Source organism: Erinaceus europaeus, chromosome 16 (assembly GCF_950295315.1).
Source record: "Erinaceus europaeus chromosome 16, mEriEur2.1, whole genome shotgun sequence".
NCBI lineage: Eukaryota > Metazoa > Chordata > Mammalia > Eulipotyphla > Erinaceidae > Erinaceus > Erinaceus europaeus.
In genome coordinates this window covers 30297853-30323475 of record NC_080177.1, presented here as the reverse complement: position 1 = coordinate 30323475, position 25623 = coordinate 30297853, and the positions used below count along the sequence as shown (strand labels likewise).

The following is a 25623-nucleotide window of genomic DNA, read 5'->3' as shown; positions in this document are numbered from 1 at the left end:
AAAATAAAAAATGAACAAATAATTTTGTTTTAAATCTCATGAGTCTTTCTCTCAATTTTGTCTATATTCTCCCAATCTCTGGTTCTTATTATCTTCTTTTTTTTCTGTTTACTATGGAGAAGTTTAAGGGAAATGCCCATTCCATCTCCTTAGCTTTTATCTGAATCCCACAAATGATGCTAAAATGAACTTATTAACTGATGAATATGATGTGTGTTGTCAGTCTCCTCTGCATGGTGTTGAGTGGCTAGTGTGTAACTAAATGCTCCCTGGTGGCATTTTAACTACCCACAAGGAGATTCAAATTTCTCTTAGAACATAGATGGCTCTCCTATACTTCTAAATGCATTAAACCATTTTTCACTGCAATATAAGACATATCAGTTACTCAAACCGCCCCAAAAAAGACATATCAGTTAATTACATAAAGTCTTTGAACTATACTATCACTGATTTCCCACTGGAAAACTACAGATTAATAATATTATAACTGGATTTCCCGGCTGTCAATTTAATCTCAACAATGTTCAAATTTATATATTTTAGCTTTGCTTTGTTTCACTTCTTAATACTCAGCTTGAACAGCATCCCATCAGAAAGATTCTAATAATCATAACTGGCATGGATCAGAAAGCCTCAACTTAGCAGCTAAAGTGACTATAGTGAAAAAAGTAGATAAAAATGCTTGATATAAAATATAAATTTAAAATTTATCCTTATATATATTTAAAATGTGTTATTCACAGAATAGAATTGAGAGTCCAGAAATAAGCCCCCACACCTATAGACATATAATTTTTGAAAAGGGGACTCAAACTATTAAATGAGAAACAGAGTCTCTTCAACAAATGCTGTTGGGAAAAATGGGTTGGAACATGCAGAATGAAACCACTACATTTCACCAACACAAAAGTAAACTCCAAATGGATGAAGGACTTGGATATTAGACCAGAAACTATCAAACACAACTCTTTTCCATCTTTAATTTAATTTTTTATTTTTATGTATTTATTAATGAAAAAGAGGAGAGAGAGAAAGAACCAGCTATCATTCTCATATATGTGCTGCTAGGGATTGAACTTGGGACCTCATGCTTGAGAGTCCCAGTGCTTTATCCACTGTGCCACCTCACCTCCCAGACCATTTTAATTTTTTTATTAGTGATTCAAAATTGATTTATAAGACTGTGAGATAATAGGGGTATAATTCCATAAAGTTCCCATCACTAGAGTTCTATGTCCCATCCTCTCCATTGAAAAGTTTTCTAAGTTTTATAGGCATCTTCAATGATACAAATACAACTGCAAGGAAGGCTAAACCAAAAATAAAACAATGGGACTACATCAAATTGAAAAGCTTCTCTATAGCAAAAAAAAAAAAAAAAAAAAAAATCACTACCCAAATAAAGAGACTCCTTACAGAATGGGAGAAAATCTTTATATGCCACACATCAGACAGAAGGCAAATAACAAAAATATATAAAGGGCTCACCAAACTCAGCAGCAACAACAACAACAAAACATGATTCTATCCAAAATTGGGGAGAGGATATGAACAGAATATTCATCAAAGAAGAGATACATAACGTCAACAGACATATAACAACAACAAAAAAAATGTGCTACAAGTCAATGAATGTCAGAGAAATTCAAATAAAGAAAACAGTAAGATACCACTTCACCCCTGTGAGAATGTCATACATCAGAAATTATACCAATAGCAAATGGTGGAAAGGTTGCGGAGGCAAAGAAACCCTCCTGCACTGCTGGTGGGAATATAAATTGGTCTAATACCTGTGGAGAGCAGTCTGGAGAACTCTCAGGAGGCTACAAATGGACCTACCCTATGACCCTGCAATTCTTCTTCTGGGGATATATACTCAGGAATCAAACACACTCATCCAAAAAGATCTGTGTATACTTATGTTCATAGCAACACAATTTGTAATAGCAAAAACCTTGAAGCAAACGAGGTGTCCAACAACAGATAAGTAGCTTAGAAAATTATGGTATAGGGGAGTCGGGCGGTAGCACAGCAGGTTAAGCGCACGTGGCACAAAGCACAAGGACCGGTGTAAGAATCCCAGTTCGAGCCCCCAGCTCCCCACCTGCAGGGGAGTTGCTTCACAGGCGGTGAAGCAGGTCTGCAGGTGTCTATTTTTCTCTTCCCCTTCTCTATCTTCCCCCTCTCCTCTCTCCATTTCTCTCTGTCCTATCTAACAACGACGGCATCAACATCAACAATAATAACTACAACAATGAAAAACAACAAGGGCAGCAAAAAGGGAAAATAAATAAAAATTTTTAAAAATTTTTAAAAAGAAAATTATGGTATAGGGGCTGGGTGGTGGCACACCTGGTTGAGCACACATGATACAATGTGCAAGGACCTGGGTTTGAGCCCCCAGTGCCCACCTGCAGTGGGAGAGCTTCACAAGTGGTGAAGCAGTGCTGCAGATGTCTCTCTGTCTCTCACTCTCTCTATCCCTCCATTCCCTCTCAATTTCTGACTGTCTCTATCCAATCAATAAATAAATATAATTTAAAAAAGAAATAAAAGAAAATTATGGTATAGATGCACAGTGGAATACTACTCAGCTATTAAAAATAAAATTTACAGATGCCATTGTGAGGCCAACCTGACTTCCCTGGGCAGATAACCCCACCAATGTGTCCTGGAGCCCTGCCTCCCCAGGCCCCTGCCCCACTAGGGAAAGAGAGAGACAGGTTGGGAGTATGGATCAATCTGCCAACACCCATGTTTAGTAGAGAAGCAATTACTGAAGCCAGACCTTCCATCTTCTGAGCCCCATAATGACCTTGGGTCCATACTCCCAGAGGGTAAAGAATAAGAAAGTTATCAGGGGAGGGTATGGATATGGAGTCCTGGTGGTGGAAACCTCTTATCCTATGGTCTTGTCAATATTTCCATTTTATAAACAAAAAAATAATGAATTCACCTTTTTCACCTCATCATGGATGGAGCTTGGAGGAATCATGTTAAGTGATATAAGCCAGAAAGAGAAGGATGAATGTGAGATGATCTCACTCATAGATAGAAACTGAGAAATAAGAACAGAAGGGGGAACACAATGTAGAACTTGGACTAAGTTTGGTGTATTGCAACAAATTAAAGACTTCTGGGAGTAGAGGTGCTTTCAGATCATGGTGCATGTTAGTGGGAGAGGACCCAGATCAGAAATTACAGTGTTTTGCATAAAGCTGAGAATTTTTACTCATGTACCAGCAACTGTATTTACTATTACTATAGGCCATAATTCCCTCAAAATATATTTTAAAAAACATATGTTGTTTACATGATACTAATATATTTGACATTTTCAAATATATTAATGCAAGGAAAACACAGATATAAATAGGAGAAAAAGCAGTAAATCATAATTGGGCACAGTTTGTTCATGAAAATGTTCATATTTTCATATAGGTTTCTTTTATTATCAGTTTGTATTGAAAATACAAGAGTATAGTATTGCATACTGGTTGGGTTAAATGAAAATGAAATTTATACAATTATTTAGTAGTAAGGAACTAAAGAAGCAATTGTTTTTTAATAAACATTTTGATAAGGACATAAAAATGCATTAACACAAGGATAGTCACTTGGGAAAATTCTACACTCATAGCTCTACGTTTTATAGTCATTAGGACAAATTATCAGTGTACTAAGGTTTTTTTTTGTAAACATAAATGAAGCTAGTATGCTAATCTTTAGGGAAAAGAAAATTATTAGAGGCTCAATAATAAGATTATATTAATGGAATGGATTAGAAACATTTCAGAAAGGCATCATTAAGGATTAACTGAGAAAATTAACAAAGAGATTACCCACATCTTGATCTAAAATAAACTACTATTTTCCACAGCTGCTGCAGAACTAAACTCCAAAAATATTCTCTTTCACAGAAGTCCTTTGGTAGTGAATTTCATGTATGTCAGCAGTGTGAGGTCATTCATGAATGGACAGAAACAGAGAAATAAGGGGAAGTTGACTGCTCTAGGGGGTGCTAGCTGCTACCAGAACCACTGAACTCATTCAACGCAGACAGAGAATACCAAAATTAAGTAAAGATAATTTTGATGAATTTTATAATGGATTTTGGTAGACATAGGTTCAGAAGAACCAAACAAACCATCCAGGTCTGGAACCTGAAAAGGGGTAAATGTAAGAAAGGACAAAGAGCTTAAGTATAAAATACCCTGATATTTTGTGATATTGAATGGAGCAAGAAGAAAGAATAGGTGACTGGAATTGGAGGGAGGCCATAGTCATACATATTTTTTGAAGATTTGTCTACGAATAGGAGAACTATGAGGTAATATTTATGGTTGTGGCCCACATGCAATTCAATGCTAGGAAGGGAAAAAAAAAAACTAGGAGTCAGAGAGGGTTAAAAAAAAAAAACTTAAAGACTAAGGTTTACAGAGGGCCTAGAATATGGAATTAGTGCCATTGAAAATTCTAGTTCTTGCTGTAGGGAAAAAAAGGAGGTTATTATTTACAAGTAGTGGTTATTTTTCTCAATAGAATATTGGTAGTTAGTATCTTCATCTACCTTCTGATATAACATTTTTCTCAGTTGTTGAGTTTTAAGATTACACATAGTACTTCTCAGACAGCATAGATTGACTAAATGTTATCACAAGTAAAAACATGAACCCTTCTCCATTTTACCTCATCTCCTTCATTAACACAAAGCAATTTATATGTAAGCACATATCACTAAGCACTGGCTAGGTCTATGGCTGATAAAAGCTATTGGGTTCCATGGTGTGTAACTATACCCCTATAATTTTATAATCTTGTGAAATATTTTATTAATTTTCTTGGTGTAGGGGGAAAATGATACTAAGATTACAAATAGATACAATAGCCACATTTAGTTGATTTTTTTTGCATGTGTGTCTGAGAAATTTTAGAATTATTGGAAGTTACTGCAACTCTTTGTATATCTTGACAGCTTTCAATCACCATCTTGAGTTGTTGCAAAGGAAACATACCATGAAATTACTAAATCCAGAGGCCTATGAAAGAGATTAAAAGGCATTTCCTTGGACTTGTTCAGAGGCATAAATAGAAAACCGAGATCAACAGGAAAAGAGATGTCAGAAATTGATTCATAAACAGAAAACTGCTGCCCATGTGTTAAAAGGAGATAGTAAAAACTCAGGAAAGAAAATTACCAACTTTAAAATCAAATATTTCCTTCAAAATCAAGACAGATACAATAAAGGAAAAGAAAAAAACAGATGAAACTTAGATATAGAGATATCACTGTGTATATATGAAACAGATATAAGGGAACCGAACAATGAGTTAAATAAAGTTTGAAAACAAACAAATATGTGTAAAAAAAAAATCCTAGAGTAAGGAGATTTAGAAGGTAGACGGCTAAAGAATGGCAGAAAAGGTCCATGGTGCTTTGACTAAGGAGGCTTTTTACAACTGACCATCTCAGAGACTGAGGGCTAGGAAATTCTACCAAAAAGAAAGCTGTCCTATCCCCAAAGGCAAATAATATATAAAAGTTCAGCATGATTTTAACAAAGCAATTAGTACAAAATTCAATGAGCATGCATTTTTCTCCTAAATATTTTTTTAAGTTTTTTCTTTTTAGGAAAACTATTTTTGTGTATGTTTTATTTTCCTTTATTTATTTTCAGGTAGAAGCAGAGAGAAATCAAGAGGGGAGGGGATGCTAGAGAAGGAAAGAGAAAAAGAGAGACCTGCAGATTTGCTTCACCACTCATGAAGCTTTCTCCCTGTAGATTGGAAGCTGGGCTTAAACTCTCATCTTTGGGCATTCAACCAGGTGTGTCATGACCTGACACCTCTACTTTAGTATCTTCATCAAAGACATAACTGGGGTGAAGAAGGAATGAAAGGAAGAAAATCTTCATTATGGTCACCAGGGAATCTTCAACTTTAATCTTTTATGTAAGAAACTAAGGTTGACAACTGCTTGGTACAGGAACATGAACAGACACACTAACCAGTGGAATAGAATTGAGAGCCCAGAAGTAAGCCCCACATTTATAGACAGCTAATCTTTGACAAACATGCCCAGACTATTAGATGGGGAAAGGAGAGTTCCTTCAACAAGTGATGTTGGAAAAATTGGGTTGAAACATGGAGAAGAATGATACTGAAACACTGTATTTCAACAAACACAAAAGTGAATTCCAAATGGATCAAGGACTTGGATCTTACTATGTGCACTTAACCCATATACCACTGTCTAGCCCCTGGACTTGGATGTTAAGTCTGAAACTATCCAATACTTACAGGAAAATGTTGACAAAACTCTTTTCTGTCTAAATTTTAAAGACATCTTCAATGAAACAAATCCAGTTACAATGAATACTAAATAAAAAAAATAAATCAATGGGACTACATCAAATTAAAAAGCTTTTACACAGCAAAAGAAACCATCACCCAAACAAAGAGACCTCCCACAGAATGGGAGAAGATCTTTACATCCCATACATCAGACAATAGTCTAATAACCAAAAAATATATAAAGCTCACCAAGTACAGAAACAAGAAAAAAAATGACCCCATCCAAAAATGGGCAAAGGATATGAACAGAATATTCTCCATCTAAGTGATCCAAAAAGCCAACAAACATATGAAAAAATGCTCCAAGTCATTGACTGTCAGTGAAATGCAAATAAAGACAACAAGACACTACTTCACTCTTATATCTCACATCAGAAAAGGTAGCAGCAGCAAATGCTGGAGAAGTCTTGGAGACAAAGAAACCCTCCTACACTCCAAGTGGGAATGTAAATTGGTCCAACCCTGTGGAGAGCAGTCTGGAAAACTCTCAGAAGGCTAGAAGTAGACCTACCCTATGACCCTGCAATTCCTCTCCTGGGGATACATCCTAAAGAACCCAACACACTCATTCAAAAAGATTTGTGTATACCTATGTTCATAGCAGCATAATTTGTAATAGCCAAAACCTGGAAGCAACCCAGGTGTCCAACAACAGATGAGTAGCTGAGCAAGTTGTGGTCTGTATACACAATGGAATGCTTCCCAGGTATTAAAAATGGTGAATTCACCTTCACCTCATCCTGGATGGATCTTGAAGAAATCATGTTAAGTGAGAAGCAGACAGATGAATATGGGATGATCTCACTCACAGGCAGAAGTTGAAAATCAAGATCAGAAGGGAAGACTCTGGACTGGAGTTGATGTATTGCACCAAAGTAAAAGGCTCTGGAGTGGGGAGGGTTCAGGCCCTGGAACATGATGGCAGAGGAGGACCTTCTGGGGGTTAAATTGTTATGTGGAAAATTGGGAGGTGTTATGTATATATACAAACTATTGTATTTTACTGTCAACTGTAAATCATTAATCCCCCAACAAAGAGAAAAGAAACTGAGTTTAGACAGTATTAAAATTGCTTGAAAGGATGTCAGGTGTTTGTACACCTGTGGGACTACGTGGAAGTTTAGTAGAGTTTAGGGAAGCTCCCCCCATCTTCATGGATGGAGGTCTGAAAAGACACCTCTCTTGTTAGCCTCTCTCCATAGAGATGAGCCAAGAGACAAAAATCAATCAGACTCAGCTTGCCCTCTGTTCTTCTTCTTGTAGCGTTTGCCCTTCTTCCGTAGCCAGTCAACAGCGTCAGGTTGAGCCTGATGTAAAGTTTCGAGACCTCCTTTCAATCTGGAGAGGTGGCAGTCGTTGACTATGTGGGTCATAGTCTGTCTGTAGCCGCAGGGGCAGTTCGGGTCGTCTCTGGCTCCCCAGCGATGGAACATAGCGGCGCACCGGCCATGGCCTGTTGGATAGCGATTGAGGAGGGCCCAGTCATAACGTGCTAGGTCAAAGCCGGGTTGACGCTTGCAGGGGTCTGTGATGAGGTGTTTGTTCTTTACCTCAGCTGACTGCCAACTCTGTTTCCAAGAGACTGGTGTTGGTATGCATGAGACCCCTTCTGTTTCATTTGGTTTAAATCCCCCCTGCTTAACACTATTCTATTTACATAACCACTTCATTCTATTTATATAACCGCTGTTAACAAGCACCTCCCTCCAGGGCATTGGTTCAATCCCCACTGTTTCATGATATGTTTTTGCTCCACCCCCCCTCCTTGTCACACCCTGATCCTCTCCTTGTCACACTCTGATTGTCACCAGTCACTTTTCTCTCCACCCTCTCTATGTCACACCCTGTTTCCACCCTACTTGGCAAGTATATATAAAGACAGCATTGTGAGTTTTAGAGTACTTTACCTTGAGTTTAGCTTAGCTCGTCTTAGATTGTGCTGCGTCCTGCATGAATAAAGAGATACTGCCTACAGCTCAACTATGAGTCCCTGGTCGTCTGTTACCCGCCCATGAAGCCAGCGAAAACAACCTAACCCGTCGAAAACAACAGACTGGAACAGAGAAGTTCAGTGTAGGTGTAGGGGACCAGATTGGATGATGAGACGTCAAGCGTTGGACAGGGTGGGTGAAGATATCCGCGTATATTGGCAGGTCCGGTCGAGCGTAGACGTGGGAGATGAACTTATATGATGCCGCGTCCCGACGAATATCTGGCGGGGCGATGTTGCTAAGAACTGGCAGCCATGGAACCGGGGTGGAACGGATGGTTCCAGAAATTATCCTCATGGAGGAATATAATTTGGAATTGACCAAGTGGACATGGGGGCTACGGAACCATACTGGGGCACAGTATTCTGCAGTGGAATAGCATAATGCCAGAGATGATGATCGTAGTGTGGAAGCGTTCGCGCCCCATGAGGAGCTGGCCAGTCTTGCAATGATGTTATTCCTTGTGCAAACCTTTGCTGCAGTAAGACTCCAGAAATTCACAAAGAGCCTACATACTCTCACTTAGTTCCCCTGCTGTCAGCCAAATGGTTACCTGCTTTAGAATTCACTCAAAGTTCACACATTCCACTTCACCTTTTGATCACAAAGGAAGAACACATTCTGTCACACACTCCTAATACCTGACAAGTGAAAAGCCCCCCAAGACCTTATTTCCTGGAGCCCTTTTGATGTCTTTAAAGCCTTGTTCTTCCTTCTCTATCTCACCCTACTGGTTCAACCACTATTCTTCTCTCAAATGCCTTTAGATAATTAAATGCCTGCATCAGGAGACTAATTGTTTTGATCTTTTTGTATCAACTCTTGTCATACCAGCACCTGCCATAGGGGCATGCTGACCTTTAAGAAACCTGTGAATTCTGATGTATGTGAAAACTGTTCTTTGTCTAGCCTGCTATATTAGCCTAAACCCACCCCCCCAATAAACGAGTGTGTTCCTGCCAGAATCCTCCCCGAGTTTCTTTCTTTTCATGTAGTCTCTTGAACTAGTGATGGGAACTTGGTAAATTTACCTTCCTAGCTGAGAGTCAACCCAAGTGAGCTCCAGCATACACCTGGTTGCCCACACATGTTATCAGGCTTAAGGACCCAAGTTCAAGCCACCTGTCCTCACCTGCAGGGGGGGAAGCTTCACAAGCTTCTCCTTTTCCCTCTTTACCTCCCCCATGCACTTCAGTTTCTTTCTGTGTCTATCCAGCCAATAAATAAATGAAAATTATGAATAAAATATTTTACTTAAAGATTAATGGGCCAAGAATAAGGGTGAATGATATTGGGGTGATGTTTTATAGTAAGGTAGCACTGAAAGGAATTTCTTAAGAAGTGATTTCTGATGGAGACTTTCATGTTCAAAAACTATGTCAGGAAAGGGATGTAATCAGCAATGAGAAATCCAAGTACAAGACACTGATAGAAGACTGAGCTTGGTGGGTTCAGAGAAAGAAAGATATTAAGCATGGGCAGAGTATTAAAAGTAGGGGAAAATGATAAGCAGTCAAGTGGATGAGGTAAGCAGGAACCAAATAATTAATATTTTGATATGTAGGACAGAGAACCTGGATTTTTATTGTATGTACAAAAAAAAAAAAACATGACTACCTTGATCAATGGAATTACATAGTGTATTTAATTTTAAAGAACCATTCTAGCTCCTGGATAAGATTGTAGAGTAAGAGTAAAAACAGAAAGACTTCACAATGTGGAAACCAAAAAAAAAAAAAATTTTTCAGAATAACACTTTTGTCAAGAAATCAAAAAATAGAAATTAAATACTATCTGGAAAACAATGATGAAGTTATCACATCACATGGAATGTAGAAAAAAATAGTATTAAAAGAGAAGTCCACACAATACTGGTTCACATGAAGGAAAAGCAAAACAACCACCAGGCGGTTTCACTCTTATGTGGAATGTGGAGCACTGAAACACACAAAAGGAAGCCAAACTGCAAATTGTCTCTAAGACCTAGTGAGAACTATGGTGGTTATCATTTAGGGGAAGAGACACACAAAACTTTACTGTTGGGTGTGCTGTTAATCTATACTTCTGCACTTATATAATCTTGTAAGGGAAGAAAGAAAGAAAGAAAGAAAGAAAGAAAGAAAGAAAGAAAGAAAGAAAGAAAGAAAGGAAGGAAGGAAGGAAGAAAGAGGGAGGGAGGAAGGAGGGAAGGAAGGAAGGAAGGAAGGAAGGAAGGAAGGAAGGAAGGAAGGAAGGAAGGAAGGAAAGGAAAAGGAAAAGGAAAGAAGGGAGGGAGGGAGGAAGAAAGAAGACAAGTGAAAAGATAAGAAAAGGAAGGAAAAGGAGTCGGATGTTAGTGCAGCAGGTTAAGTGCATGTGGCACAAAGCAAAAGGACTGGCATAAGGATGCTGGTTCGAGCCCCCAGCTCCCCACCTGCAGGGGAGTTGCTTCACAGGTGGTGCCATCAAGACCAAGTGGCATCCATTCCAAATTCATTGCAAGTTACAAATCAGACAGTGTAATGCACTACATCAACAAAAAGAAAAAGTACATAGTCATGTTCATAAATGCTCAAAGTATTCAACAAGGTTCAACAGTTATTTATGATTTAAAAACTAAAATGGGAACCGAAGGAAATACCTCAACATAAGGAGGATCACATTGTAGCAGGACTATTGCTAACACTCTATCAATGATGAATAACAAAGCTTTTGCCCTAAGATCTGGAACAAAGCAAGAATGTTCATTCTCACTATTAATGTTCAATATAATCTGGAAAGTTTCATTTAGAGCAATTGTGCAAGGAAAAGGGGTAAAGGAAAACTAAATTGAGAAGAACAGATGTTAACACTACTTGTAATAACATACATAAAAAATGCTAGATTCCGCCAAAGAAGATCAACAAATTCAGTATTGTAGCAGGTTAAAAAATTAAGATACTTAAGTCTATGGCACCTCTGAACACAGTGATCTAGAAGAAAGTGAGGTAAAAAAAGAAAATTATTCCCATTGGGCAAGGGTAGATACCATAATGGTTATGCTAAGAAACTCTATTATGCAAAGAAACTCTGTCTGAGGCTCCAAAGTCCCAGGCTCAATTGAAATATATCCCCATGCTCGTGAATTAGAAAAATAAAAATTGTTAAAATAGCCATATTATCTAAACTAATTTTTGGGTTAAATGCAATTCTTATCTAGATCTCAATAGCATTCTTCAAAGAGGCAGAGCTATTCTAAAATGTGTGTGGAACTACAAAAGACAAAATAGTTTCATGGAACCACATACCAATTCTAAAAGCAAAAGAAAATGAAAAGGAGTTATAAAGTATCCTGCTTTCCAATTACACTACACAGCAATAGTAATTAAAATAGAATGGTACTAAGACAAAAACAAGTAATGAATGAACTAATGAATAAAGAAGTCAGGAATAACCCCCACACATATGTGGGCATCTAATATACAACAAAGGAAACAAAATCACATAGTAAAATAAAGAAAGTCACTTCAACAAATGCTGTTGGGAAAACTGAAGTCATGTTTCTAAAAAATAATAATAGTAATAAAACTAGACCCTAACTGAATACCATCTATTAAAATTAATGCAAAACAGATAAAAGACTTTGATATAAGATATAAAATACATGTAGAAGAGATAGTATGCTACAGAATTTGAACTTCAGAAATATATTTTTCCATTCTACCCTACTGGCAATGGAAACTAAAACAAAATAAACAAATGTAACTTCATATAATTAAAAATATTTCACACAAAGAATGAATTACCACAAAAACAAAAAAGACAACCTAGCAAGTGAGAGATATGTACACAACAGACAAGAGATTGACATCTAAAATATCTATGGAGAAATTATGATTCAACAACAATAAAACAAGCAAACCAATAAAAATGTGGGCAAATTTTTCTAAATAGATACTTAAAAGAAGATAAGTGGATCACAGATATTGAAAAAAATCAACATCACTTAATATTATGAAAATTCAAGTTAAAAAACACACTAAGATAATATTCCCTGTCAATGAGAATACCCTACATAAAAAGACTGATAACAAAACAACAAGGGCAACAAAAAGAAAACAAATATTTTTTTTTAAAAAAAAGACAGATAACAACAATGTTGGTGAGGATGTAGTGAAAAAAAAATTCTGGTATGCTATTGGTTGGAATGAAAATAATGTATCCCCTGTGAAAAATAATATGAAGATTCTTAAAAAAAATAAGAACAGAAATACCTATGACCCAGCAATACCAATTTTAAACTTGTGCCCAAAGGGCATGAAAACACTTGTTGAGAAAGTATGTGTGCCCCTAAGTCCATAAAGCATTATTCACAATAGACAAATTATAAAATCAGCCTAAATGCCCCTCAACAATCTAGAACAAAGAACTGTGGGGTTTCAGGAGTCGGGCTGTAGCGCAGCGGGTTAAGCACAGGTGGTGCAAAGCACAAGCACCGGCATAAGGATCCCGGTTCGAGCCCCGACTCCCCACCTGCAGGGGAGTCACTTCACAAGCGGTGAAGCAGGTCTGCAGGTGTCTATCTTTCTCTCCCCCTCCTCTCTCCATTTCTCTCTGTTCTATCCAACAACAATGACAGCAATGATAACTACAACAATAAAACAACAAGGGCAACAAAAGGGAATAAATAAAAATTTTTTAAAAATGTTAAAAAAAAAAGAACTGTGGGATTTATACTCAGAAGAACACTACTTGGCCATTAACAAAATGACATGGATCATTCATGACAAAACGGATGGAACCACAGGTGATTATTTAACTGAAATAAATAGGAAATGAAAGGCAATTATTGGTTGTATTCAGTCATAAGTGGAATGTACATAACAATAACCAGAATAAACTTGCAAAAAACAGCAATAATAAGCAAATTGACAAAGAAACCCTCTTTCACTGCTGGTGGGAATGTAAATTGGTCCAAGCTCTGTGGAGAGCAGTCTGAAGAACTCTCAGAAGACTAGAAATAGACCTACCCTACGACCCTGCAATTCCTCTCCTGGGGATATATCTTAAGGAACAAAACACACCCATTCAAAGATTTGTATATACCTATGTTCATAACAGCACAATTTGTAATAGCCAAAACCTCTAAGCAACCCTGGGTGTCCAACAACAGATGAGTGGCTGAGTAAGTTGTTTACTAATCCTTGCAAATACATCTATCTCACCATTTTGGTGTGTAGGCAACATCAGTTTAATCAGTCATCAGGATCTCTATGTGTGTAAGAATTATTTTCCTCCTAAAAGCTTCTGGAGCATTTGGAATTTCCTCTACCCAGTAGAACTTGTGTGTTCTTATTCTCCTAAGTATCCAAGTAGGCTTGGATATATCGTTTAAGTCAACTTGAAAGCATAAATGGTAGTAAAAGCCCCCTACGTTCTTCTTAACTAGCGTTATAGGCATGCATTTCCTTGTCATGGTAATTTTATTGAAGTAATGTTGCATTATAACATTACTTAAGCATCAGGCATGCATGATAGTAAATCTTTTCTATATAGTACGTTAAGTTCACTACTATACACCCAATTTCATCTTTCACCATTAAACTGATTTGCTTTTCTTAATGTTCTGGTCTTCTGATATCTAGTCTCAGTTTGAGAACTGACTACACAGCCTCTGGAGGACATTTTACTCATAGGTTAAGCACTCACCTATACATACATGCTAAACCCTAGCCACTTACTGTCATTGCTGACTGGGCTTGTTTACTAATCCTTTACATGCTTTCACAATGGCATATATTCCACCCAGGTGTAATGGAGCCAAGATCAATAAGTGATTTTGCCAGTCTTAATTGTAAAAATCTGCATGAAATTCCTAGGATCAAATTTAATTTGGGAATCTGATTATTAACTAAAGTACTTTATTAACTATATATCTCACATCAGAATCTGTCTAATTTTTTTTTGGGGGGGAACTTAAGGTATTGCCAACAAAACCTATGAACTGTGCCAGATGCTACCTATCTAGATGTTGCTTTCCCTTAGGACTATGCAAGACACAACACTGAAAGCAGCACTGAATTACACATTTCCCATAATGGGTTTTGTAATATTCTATCCATACTTTTTTCATGTGTCAATACATTCTGAAATGCAAAATACATTATTTTGCATTTTTACTTTTGTTGGGCTGAATTAAAAAAAGCGATGCAAATTATATGAATTAAGCATCTAAGGACAAAGTAGCTTCATTTTAATCCACTAAGAGACTGTTACCTGAAAAACTATGAACAAAATATATTTTTGAAATTATAATCAAAGAAAAAGGTACTTACAGCCAACCATCATCATGGCCACCGAAAACATCTTCTCCACATCTGTGGTAGGAGCTATGTTTCCAAATCCTATGGTTGTAAGGCTTGTCATGGTAAAGTAGAGAGAGGACACGTAGAGTGAATCTTTGCTGGGCCCTCCTTCCCATATCCCTGCACTGGAATTGTATCGATATGGAGTCCCAATGCTCAAGGCCAGCTGGTAGAGCCAACTGTCTATTTGGATGGTGTTTGTGACCTCATCGATGACCTCGTAGTCCCCAATGCTGTACCAGATGCAAGCCAGCCAATGGGCAACTAATCCAAACACACACACCAGGAGCACAAGGACTGCTGCTCCATATTCTAAGTAATGATCCAGTTTCCTAGCAACACGGCCCAGTCGTAAGAGACGCACCACTTTCAAAGAACTGAAGAGACTACTGATTCCCTGAAACAAAAAGAAAAAAAAATGATAAGACACTTTCAAAAAACACTGGGGAAACAATACAATGGTTTTCCTTGTGTTCTTAAGCACCATTTATATTCTAAACTCAGCGTTCAATATAGCCCTTGCAACAACAACAACAAAATAGCCAGAATAATAATTTTAATTCACTCTCAAATGAGATACTTTGAGTTATTAGATTAAAAAAAAATCTTGTGATTAACTAAAGAAGACCCAATTTATTTTTAAATAGCATGGAAAAAATGTTCAGAGGAAAATGAAATAGGATGATGATTTTATATATTTCACATCTTCCTATAAAATATTTTCCACTATTCTAAAGTATTTAATTTTATTTCTTACATTTAATATTTATTTATTCCCTTTTGTTGCCCTTATTGTTTTTATTGTTGTAGTTATTATTGTTGGATAGGACAGAGAGAAATGGAGAGACAAGGGGAAGATGGGGGGGGGAGATAAAGATAGATACCTGCAGACCTGCTTCACCGCCTGTGAAGCGACTCTCCTGCAGGGGAGGCAGGAGCTCCAACCTGGATCCTTACTCCGGTCCTTGTGCTTTGCACCATGTGTGCTTAATCCACTGTGCTACCACCCTACTCCCTGTTTCTTACTTTTTAATAGTTATGAACAGCAAGACTGAAAAAAGAACTCCTAATCTCACTGGCAAGCAAACAAGAACTACTTCTGTACATGTAGGGAGAAGGCACTAATGTCACTGTTGATTCCACTACCTTCTGTCATTGCCATGATAAGCATTAAATTTGTAAAGCTCTGAAAAAAAAAACATGGGAAGAGTTGAACCTATAGTGAGTAGAGAATCTAGTAAAGTTATTATTCTATAGCAATAGTACTAGAAAAGAATATCATAAGAGTAGAGCAAGAAACCTCCAGTTTTAGGGGGGTCAAGTAGTTGCGCCCCTGCTTATAAGCGCACATATTACAATGTGCAAGAACCTGGGTTTGAAACCCTGCTCCCCACCTGCAGGGGAACACTTCACAAATGGTGAAGCAGGTCTACAGTTGTCTACCTTTCACTCTCCCTCTATTTGTTTGGTTTTTGCCTCTAGGGTTATCGCACTATGAATCCACCACTCCAGCAGCCATTTTTCCCTTTTGTTCCCTCTATCTCTTTCTCCCTCTTCATTTCCCCCTGTTTCAATTTCTCCCCTCTCTGTCCTATGAAATAAAATAGGGAAAAAAGGAAAAAGAAAAAAAAAGTCCACTTGTGTAGTGCATTTGTAGTGCTGACACTTAGCCCCGGTGATATCCCTGGTGGCAATAAAAATGTAATCAAAGTAATTTTTAAAAACGTTTTTAAAGAAAAGAATATTTTCTTCAATAAATGAAGGTCTCTAAAATTTTTAAAGCAATAAACCAATGGAAAAATAGAATGAATCATTCCTGATACAAGAAGAAAAGGACAAAAAGGACAAAGTAGTGATTCTGGAAGCCTCTCATATAATCCTCACCTCCATATCTCACAGAATTCATTACTTGCTTATTCCTAATTCACTCCCAAAGTGGAGACAAGAAACCTAAGTGAAGTTACTCCAAGATTACCTCTGACCAACAAGAGAATATTAGTTGTCATAATAGAACAGATTTGGCATTAAAAACTTCAACTAAATCAATGTAGACAGTGCCAACCATGCCATGTTTTACTTCAGACTATCCAGAGAAGCCAAACTAAAATGTCAATCCTCCAATGCCAATAATCTGGTAAGACCTTTCCTAACACCTGGGACTTCCTAGTTCCATTTCAAATGGTGCACTTCCTAACAAAGTTATACACCCTAGAAATTAGGCCAGGGCCTAAGGGGCAGGGTCTATTATGCACATGTATCCAGAAGTTAGAAGAAAATATATACCTCAAAGTACAAGTGTTCAATAGTCTGCTATGAGTAGACTTAGATTCAATAAGTTCAGCAAACAAGTAGAAAACCCTAAAGAAAACACCACAAAGTACTTAATCATTTACTACTTAGGCTTAGACACCCAACTCTCCTATCCCCTACTTCACTTCCCTCAGTCACTTTAAGTCTAACCTTGTCAGATAAAATAAGGACGACAAAAGCTGGATCAGGGCAAGAGACTGGCACATTTTAATGATGGCCTCTTTGGTCAATATCAGGCCATTCACTCATCTGGGGCTCTAGTCAGGGGATCCTTGGATTCCCACAAAGATATGATGGGTCTAGACCCCTGTTAAGAGCCCTCTCTCGGGAGTCAGGCTGTAGCGCAGGCGTTAAGCGCAGGTGGTGCAAAGCACAAGGACCGGAGTAAGGATCCCGGTTTGAGCCCTGGCTCCCCACCTGCAGGGGAATCGCTTCACAGGCGGTGAAGCAGGTCTGCAGGTGTTTATCTTTCACTCCCCCTCTCTGTCATCCCCTCCTCTCTCCATTTCTGTTTGTCCTATGCAACAATGACAACCACAATAATAATAACCACAACAATAAAACAACAAGGGCAACAAAAGGGAATAAATAAATAAACATTTTCTAAAAAAAGAGTCCTCTCTCCACCATTACTGGTCACTTCCATCAGAAACATCATCATAAGTCCTCTTGTGGGCCTCTCCAGGACCTTGCCCTTATTGTAGAGAAGTAATGTTAGGGACTGCTTCACTCTCTGGAGGGAGGCTGGGTCTACCTAATATGCCACTTGAGGAAGACTGTTCCTGAAATGAATGCAGCCTAAAGTGTTCACAGCTGTGACCAGACCATGGACTGTGAGGTCAAACTGACAGGGACTCAGAGGTTACACAGGTTCCTGTGCTAAATATGAATAAATATGGGCCCTAGGTGAGATTGGTGGGGTTAACAGTTATGGCACTTATAAACTTTCTTCATATTTGGGAGCTTCTCTCTGCCCTAATATACCCTTCTAGTCCTATTCTCAACCCTGACACCATCTTCCCAAACAATACTTCTATTCCATCTGCTATCAGGATCAGTCAAAAACTACTAAAGTCATGGTATGTGTTGCATATAGCTAAAATAGACTTCCTAGTTTTTTTCCGCATGAAGAACCCTAGTTCTATTTATTCTATTCCTAATTTTGGATTTCTGTTTAATGAACAGTTTGATATATATATATATCATCTGTCAACCACCATGTTGCAAATGCTACTATGATGCCATCCTGACCACCTCGGGTAGAGGACCCTACCAATGTGTCCTGGAACTTCATCTCCCCAGAGCCCTACCCCACCAGGGAAATATAGAAAGAGGCTGGGGGTATGGATCAACCTGCCAACATCCATGTCCATCAAAGAAGCAGTTATAGAAGCCAGACCTTCCACCTTAAGCACCCCATAAAGAATTTTGGTTCATATTCTCAGAGAGGAATAAAGAATAGGGAAGCTTCCAATGGCAGCAATGGGACATGAAACTCTGGTGGTGTAAATTGTGTGGAATTGTACCCCTGTTATCTTACAATCTTGTTAATAATTATTAAATCACTAATAGGAAATACAATAGTTGGTAAAAGAAATGATGCTAATTAGGGCATCATAAAGGTATTGACTGTTAAAGGTGAAAAGTTAAAAATGCTCTTGGTTATACAATCCTCTGTGCAATGGTATATGAAAAAAGAAAGAGAAAACAAAGACAAGAGAGTTTTCAGAAGTGAGAGTGTAGCAGAAACAACCTGACAGTTTTTGTCTTGACCTCAGTAATTGTGGGTGTGGCTTTATTTCAAGCCCTATTCTCTCTCAAATGAGGGAATAGATATATATCCTTAAAATAAAATCTCATTTCATTTGAACACTTGAAGTGGGGGAGATATTAAAATCTAGGCAGTTCAAGAGAGTAGCATTAATACAATTCAGAAGATGAATTGGCATAATTCAGTGGCATGCAATATTGAAAGGTAAGAAAATTCAAGAGAGAGTAAGAAGCTCTAAAAAATGGACCTATGCAATCCTGAACAAAAAAAAAAAAAAGCATTTATTGAGTACTGCCATTATCTGGACTCCAAATTCAGTCCTGGGGACAGTAAGATAAATATGATGTGCTTCTCATCTAAGAAACTTACGTAAAATGCATGAAAAACTAAGAGTAAGTTTTAAAAGTATAAATAGGCTCATTGTAGATGTTGTTTTCTAGTTCAATAATTTTCAGGGATATCATTTCTACCTGAATTATTAAAATAAAATACAAGGAAAAGCACAAAGGAAGTCTAATTGTCATTCAAACTAAAATACAGTCACAACTTTAATTAAAATGTAATGAGTCATCTGACTATTATAGAATTACACCCAAATGGTAGAGGTATATACACTCCCCCTGATCTCTGGCATAAGCAGAATTCTGAAAGGAAGTGTCTCCCTAACTTTTTTTTTCCTAGGTGAGAGGAGGTTGCCTGATTTGAAATCAACTTATCCGGGAGTCTCGCGGTGGAGCAGCGAGTTAAGCACACATGGAGCAAAGCATAAGACTGGCATAAGGATCCCGGTTCTAGCCCCTGGCTCCTCAACTGTTGGGGAGTCGCTTCACAAGCATTGAAGCAGATCTGCAGGTGTCTGTCTTTCTCTCCCCCTCTCTTTCTTGCCCTCCTCTCTCCATTTCTCTCTGTCCTATCCAATAACAACAACATCAATAACCACAACAATGTTAAACAAGGGCAACAAAAGGGGAAATAAATAAATACAAAAAATTTAAAAAAAGAAGTGGAGAAAAAAAAAAAGAAATACACTTATCCAAAAATGTATTTTCCATAGTCTAATACTCTGTTTATCATAGTCTAATATTACAAAACAATTTTGTGAGCTTTGTAAACTCTCTTGGTGTTAAGGGTTCTATGGAATAATTTTCTCCTGGGTTTTAACCAACTTCTCAACTGACTTTTCTGCCAAAATCATTATCTAAAAGTAGCTTCTCCATGCTTCCACTGTGCAATAAAGGTTCTAAGCATGACTGCGTTCTTCTGATTCCTTTACTGTATATCCCTGTTTCAACCAAGTTCACTATGTGGATGACTCATAGGTCCTTTACTCAGTACGTAATTGTCTCCTAAGTTCCTCAGATACAGTTAGATGTCTGTCATACGTTTCTATCTAGAAGTTCCATAGAGGTTCAAATGACAAAACTCCAAGGGGGATTCTTTGTTTCTCCTGAATCAATTCTTTGCTAATTTTGTGAATGATGCCATTACCTATTCAGCAGGCCCTTAAGCCTGGGACTTAACCCCAGCTCATCCCTTTTCCTGACATATCTAAGAAACTATCAGGTTCTAAGGCTGGAAGTACTGTTCAAAGTACTTCCAAGTATACCTCAATAACTTGAGAATCTCCCTTCTTTTCTAGTCACAATGTGACTAGAAAATCAGTGGCTGATTATGACTTCATGCTTATTCTCACTTATGTGACAGGAATAATCTATCAGCCACTTTACCTCAATTTTCACTCCTTTTGATTTACAGATCACAGTATGTAGGGTACTACCCTGGTGTTTTTTTCCATCAGATCTAGAATCTTTAATAGTAGCCAGTAGCTCATTTCCTACAGAGTGAACCATTAACTCCTCACTATGATATGCACAGCTGGTCAGCATCTCTCCCACCACCTACCTATCATGCTCACTGCACTCCTGCCACATTTCAGCTTTGCCCAGTCCCCAAAGTACCCAAGCTGTTGGTACCACCATACAAGTTGTTCCTTCTATAGAAATGGCTCTACCTCCTCACCCTTGGGGAGGCAGGGGCACCTAGGTTCTTTCTTGTAGTTCATGAGCGATGCTCTTTCTTTCCTCCATGTGCCTTTCCCTGACATTTTCTCACTGCCTCCATCATTAACCTTTATTTTCATAATTTAAGAGTTAGACACCCTTTCTTGATATTGTCATGTATTCTTCGAAGATTTCTGTTACAACAATCATCACAAAAACACTTTATTACAATCTTCAGTCTGCATATATGACACATTTGAAAATTCTAAACCTCCTAAGAAGTCTATCTAGCACCCATTAAAATAGTTTGAAAGGCTGGAGAGAGCATATTGTTATGCAAAAGACTTCAATGTCTGAGACTCTGAAGTCCCAGGTTCAATCCCCAGCACTACCATAAGTCAGAGCTGAGCAGTGTTTTGGTATCTGTCTCTGATTTTCTATTTTTCTTTCTTTCTTTCTTTCTTTTGTCTACAGGGTTATCTATCACTGGGGCTCAGTGCCAGCACTATGTTCCTGGCAGCCATTTTTTCCTTTTTTTTTTTTTATTGGATAGGATAGACAGAAACTGAAAGGGGAGGGGAAAATAGAGAGGGAGAGAGACCTGTGACCTGCTTCCACTGCTTGTGAAGAAGTATCCCTGCTGCAGGTGAGGAGCCAGGGGCTCGAACCAGGATTCCTGAGTGGGTCTTTGCGCATCATATTATGTGCACCATCACCCAGACTGTTTCTTCCTCTCTGTATCTCTCTTTCATTAGAAATAAATAATTAGTATTAGCACCAAAGTAAAAGACTCTGGGGTGAGTGGCGTGGGGGAGGGGGGGAATACAGGTCCAAGAAGGATGACAGAGGACCTAGTGGGGGTTGTATTGTTATGTGGAAAACTGAAAAATGTTATGCATTTACAAACTATTGTATTTACTGTCGAATATAAAACATTAATTCCCAAATAAAGAAATTTTAAAAAAGAAAGAATTAATATATTTTTAAAAATCATTATCCACATTAAAAAAAACAAAACAGTATGATATTCAACAGTATACTAAGCAATCAACATATTCCTTAATTTCTCTACCTACCTAGTCACACTAGTAGGAGAAACACAAAATACATTCAGGAGAGGACTGCCAAGTCCTAGAGAAGCTCACCCAGTAGGATGCACACTTTTCTATGCATGAGGATCCAGGTTTAAACCCCTAAACACAATATGGGAGTATCAAGCAAAGGGAAAGCTAGTGGTGAAGCAATGTAGTGGTATCTATCTGCTCCCTCTCCGTGCCCCTCTCCCTCTCCTTCTTCTCCCTCTATGTGGAAAAGAGAGGAAAAAAGAGACCACTACGAGCTGTGAAGTCACACAGGGGCAGGAGTGAAGCCATGGTAACAACAAAATAAAATAAAATAAAATAAAATAAAATAAAATAAAATAAACTGGACTGCCAAAGAACCAAAAACCAGGAGCTGGGTAGTGTGTACCTGGTAGAGTACATACTTTACCATGTGCAAAGACCCAGGTTCAAGCCCCCAGTCCCCACCTGCAAGGTCGAGTTTCACAAGCAATAAAGTTTGGATTCAGATGTCTCTATTTCTCTCTCACTCGATTTCTCCCTTCACTCTCACTTTCCCTCTCTATCAAAAACAAAAGAGAGAGGAAGAAAGAAAGCAAGGAAGAAAAGGAAGGAAGGAGGAAAGACTATTAAGAAATGTCAAAGTACAAATAAAGAAGACTGGTATAGGGCATAACTGTACTGAAACACACAGCTCAGTAATGAGAGTTAAACTCATTCTATATCATCCTAAAGCAGATGACCTGAATCATAGTTGGAAGTAAAGGATTTGTCAAAGATCCCAATAAACCTATAACATGTACTTCTATTCAAGTAACCAACTGGAAAACAAGATCATTCATTGATAATACCAAAAGACAAATAAAGGGATTCTAGTATTGAACATCTACTACAAAGCATACTGTTCTAAATGCTTTACATACATTAACTGATTTAATTTATAAAATAATCCAGTATGGTTGACTTTTTTTTTTCAATAATCCAGAAAGGTCAAGTAATCTTATTAAGTTCATTGCAGGTAGTTAGAAAAGGATCTAAGAGTCAAATATAAGAAGCCTAGATCTAGTTCACTTGCTCCTAGCCACTGCACTATCTGTCCTTATGGTCACACTACATCAAGACCATAACAGACAATTTTACTGAGAAAGTTAGTTCCAAGCAACAAATGCCTGGATGTGGACATTTCTAACTACTTTCCTATTCCCACTAGGCACAATAGTGACCCACAAGAAGATTCTGTGGAGACCTTCAAATTCTATAGTTTCAACCAACCATTTCATTTTCACAATGGTAGAATTCCTGTATCTATATGATCACACAAGGACCCTGGGGTTCAGACAGATTAAACAACTTGGCCAAAATCACACAGCTAGAAAGAAATTTAAGCATCACTGAAATCTAGACCTTCTTTCAGGAGTGAATTTAACATAAAATCTAAAGATGTTCATTTTTAGTAGCATTCACCTGAAACTTAATTTAATGTTATAATGCTCTGTTACCTCATCTGAAAAAGTCTTCCAGGTTCCATAAATGCTAACTCTTTCAGTCTCTGCTCTTTGGTCTTCCTGTTCTTAATCTAATAGTTGATGAAATTTTAGCCTAAAAAAAATCAGTACTAGAGAGCCAGGTGGTGGCATGCCCAGTTAAGCACATATATCACGATGCACAGGGACCTGGGTTTGAGCCCCAATTCCCCACCTGCAAGGTGTGCACTTCACAATCAGTGAGGCAGGTCTGCAGGTGTTTATCTGTGTGTCTCCCATTTTGTCTCCCCTCCTCTCTCAATTTCATTCTGTCCTGTCAAATAAAAGATAGAAAAAAAAAAAGGTAAAAATGTCCAACAGGTGTGGTAGACTCATCGTGGTGCAGGCACTGAATCCCAGCAATAATCCTAGTAGAAAAAAGAAAAGAAAAAAAGCAGCATTGCTTATATCCACTGAAGGCTCATCGTAATGAATAAAGTAAATACAATCTCACTACAACTCTGCACAATCCACAATCTCATCTCTGTCTACAACTGACTGTCAATTTCCCACTATCCCTTGCCTAGAAGTAGTTGTCTGTTCAAAGGAAACCATCTTTTGCTCTCAAACAAAACCTCAAAGTTTCACCTTTAAATTTTCCCAGTGTTCCACCATCCATTATAAAATCACAAACTGTTATTAAAAATGAATAATACATTAAAAACTCACTTTATTCATAAAGGTGTTTGTTCATTTGTTTTGCAGCCTAAATCTTATGTATGCACAATTCTGCTATCCTCAGGGTCACTTTTTCACTCATACACTGACAAAGATATATATATATATATATATATATATATATATATATATATATATATATATATATATATATATATCACTGCTGGAACTTCCTCCTCTGTTGGGTTTAAAAAACTGAGAAAATAGGGGCCAGGTAGTGGTGCACCCAGTTAAGTGCACATAGTGACAGACCCAGATTCAAGTCCCTGTTTTGGACCACTCCCTCTCTATCTTCCCCTCCCCTCCCTCTCTTTCTCTCTGTCCTATCAAATAAAATAGAAAATCAAAAATGGGGGTGAATCCAGCAGTTATGGATTAATGATGCTATCACTGAGCCCCATCAGTAACCCAGGAAACAAAAAAAGAAACAAAAAAAGGCGACAAAATATATACAACTGGAAACAATCTAGACATGCATCTCCAGTAGAATGGATAACTAAAAAATGTATTGCAACTCATTCAATACAACACTATCCAAAAATAAATATGAACAGACCATAACCATATTCTGAGATTGGGCATGCTCAGGATGGTATGGCTGTAGCCCATAATCATATTCAGAGGCAAAATTGGTTTTAAAACACATGTTGAGATAAACAGACCAGACACAAAGCAATGTCTACTATATAACCACATTCATAAGTAGTTTAAGAACAAGTGAAATTATTATATAAAATTAGAACTCTACATAGTGGCTCTATGACGACTAAGAGAAACTTTGGGGGGGGGGGGTCTGGGGCTAAGAGTTAAGGAGGTCCTGACAATATTCTGATCCTATTATAGGCAAACAATTACTAGTATGTTTGCTTTAGAAAAGTGACTTGGACTTCCGGGAGGCATGACCATGCAGTATCAGAGAACAGAAAGTATCCCTCCCCAAAACAACAAATATCTACAGTGATAAACCTTATTAAAGTCAGCAACTAAAACTGTGGCATCTACAGCCACGGGTGGTTGCTCGCAAAAGTGGCTGGGGTCAGAAGGGGCATGGGTTTGTAGGCAAACATAGAAATTTTCTGCTCTGGGCATCATATTTGCCTCTACTTGAAACTTAAAGCCAGTGGCGAGAGTAAACAGCTTGCTACATTCTAATCTTGCCCCCAGCCCCCAATAAAGCAGGGAATATCCACCACCATAAGAAGTTCAGTCTGTTGTCCAAACTTAAAAGATAATCTGGGAGTCAGGCAGTAGTACATTGGGTTAAGCACATGGCACAGAGCGCAAGGACTGGTGTAAGGATCCCAGTTCAAGCCCCCGGCTCCCCATCTGCAGGGGCTTCACAGGCGGTGAAGCAGGTCTGCAGGTGTCTATCTTTCTCTGCCCTTCTCTGTTCTCCCCTCCTCTCTCCATTTCTCTCTGTCCTATCCAACAACAATGAAACAACAAGGGCAACAAAAGGAAATAAGTAAATTAAAAATAATAATAATAAAAAATTTAAAAAAAGATAATCTGCAGCAGCTGGAGGCAACAACAGCCATACCGCTAACGGGCAGTTCGTCCTGCTTATATGAACACAGCTAATGACCAGCAACAACCTCTTGAGGTGTGA

General features: G+C 38.0%; 1 protein-coding gene across 1 annotated transcript in view; it reads right to left on the bottom strand.

The window, feature by feature from the left end:
- The window catches only part of KCNH5 (potassium voltage-gated channel subfamily H member 5), a 447738-nt gene that overhangs the window by 319061 nt on the left and 103054 nt on the right, over nt 1-25623 (bottom strand). The window contains exon 7 of the mRNA XM_007530917.3: nt 14642-15068. Within this exon, the coding sequence (XP_007530979.1) occupies nt 14642-15068 (427 nt within the window). The remainder of the gene's footprint in view (nt 1-14641; nt 15069-25623) is intronic.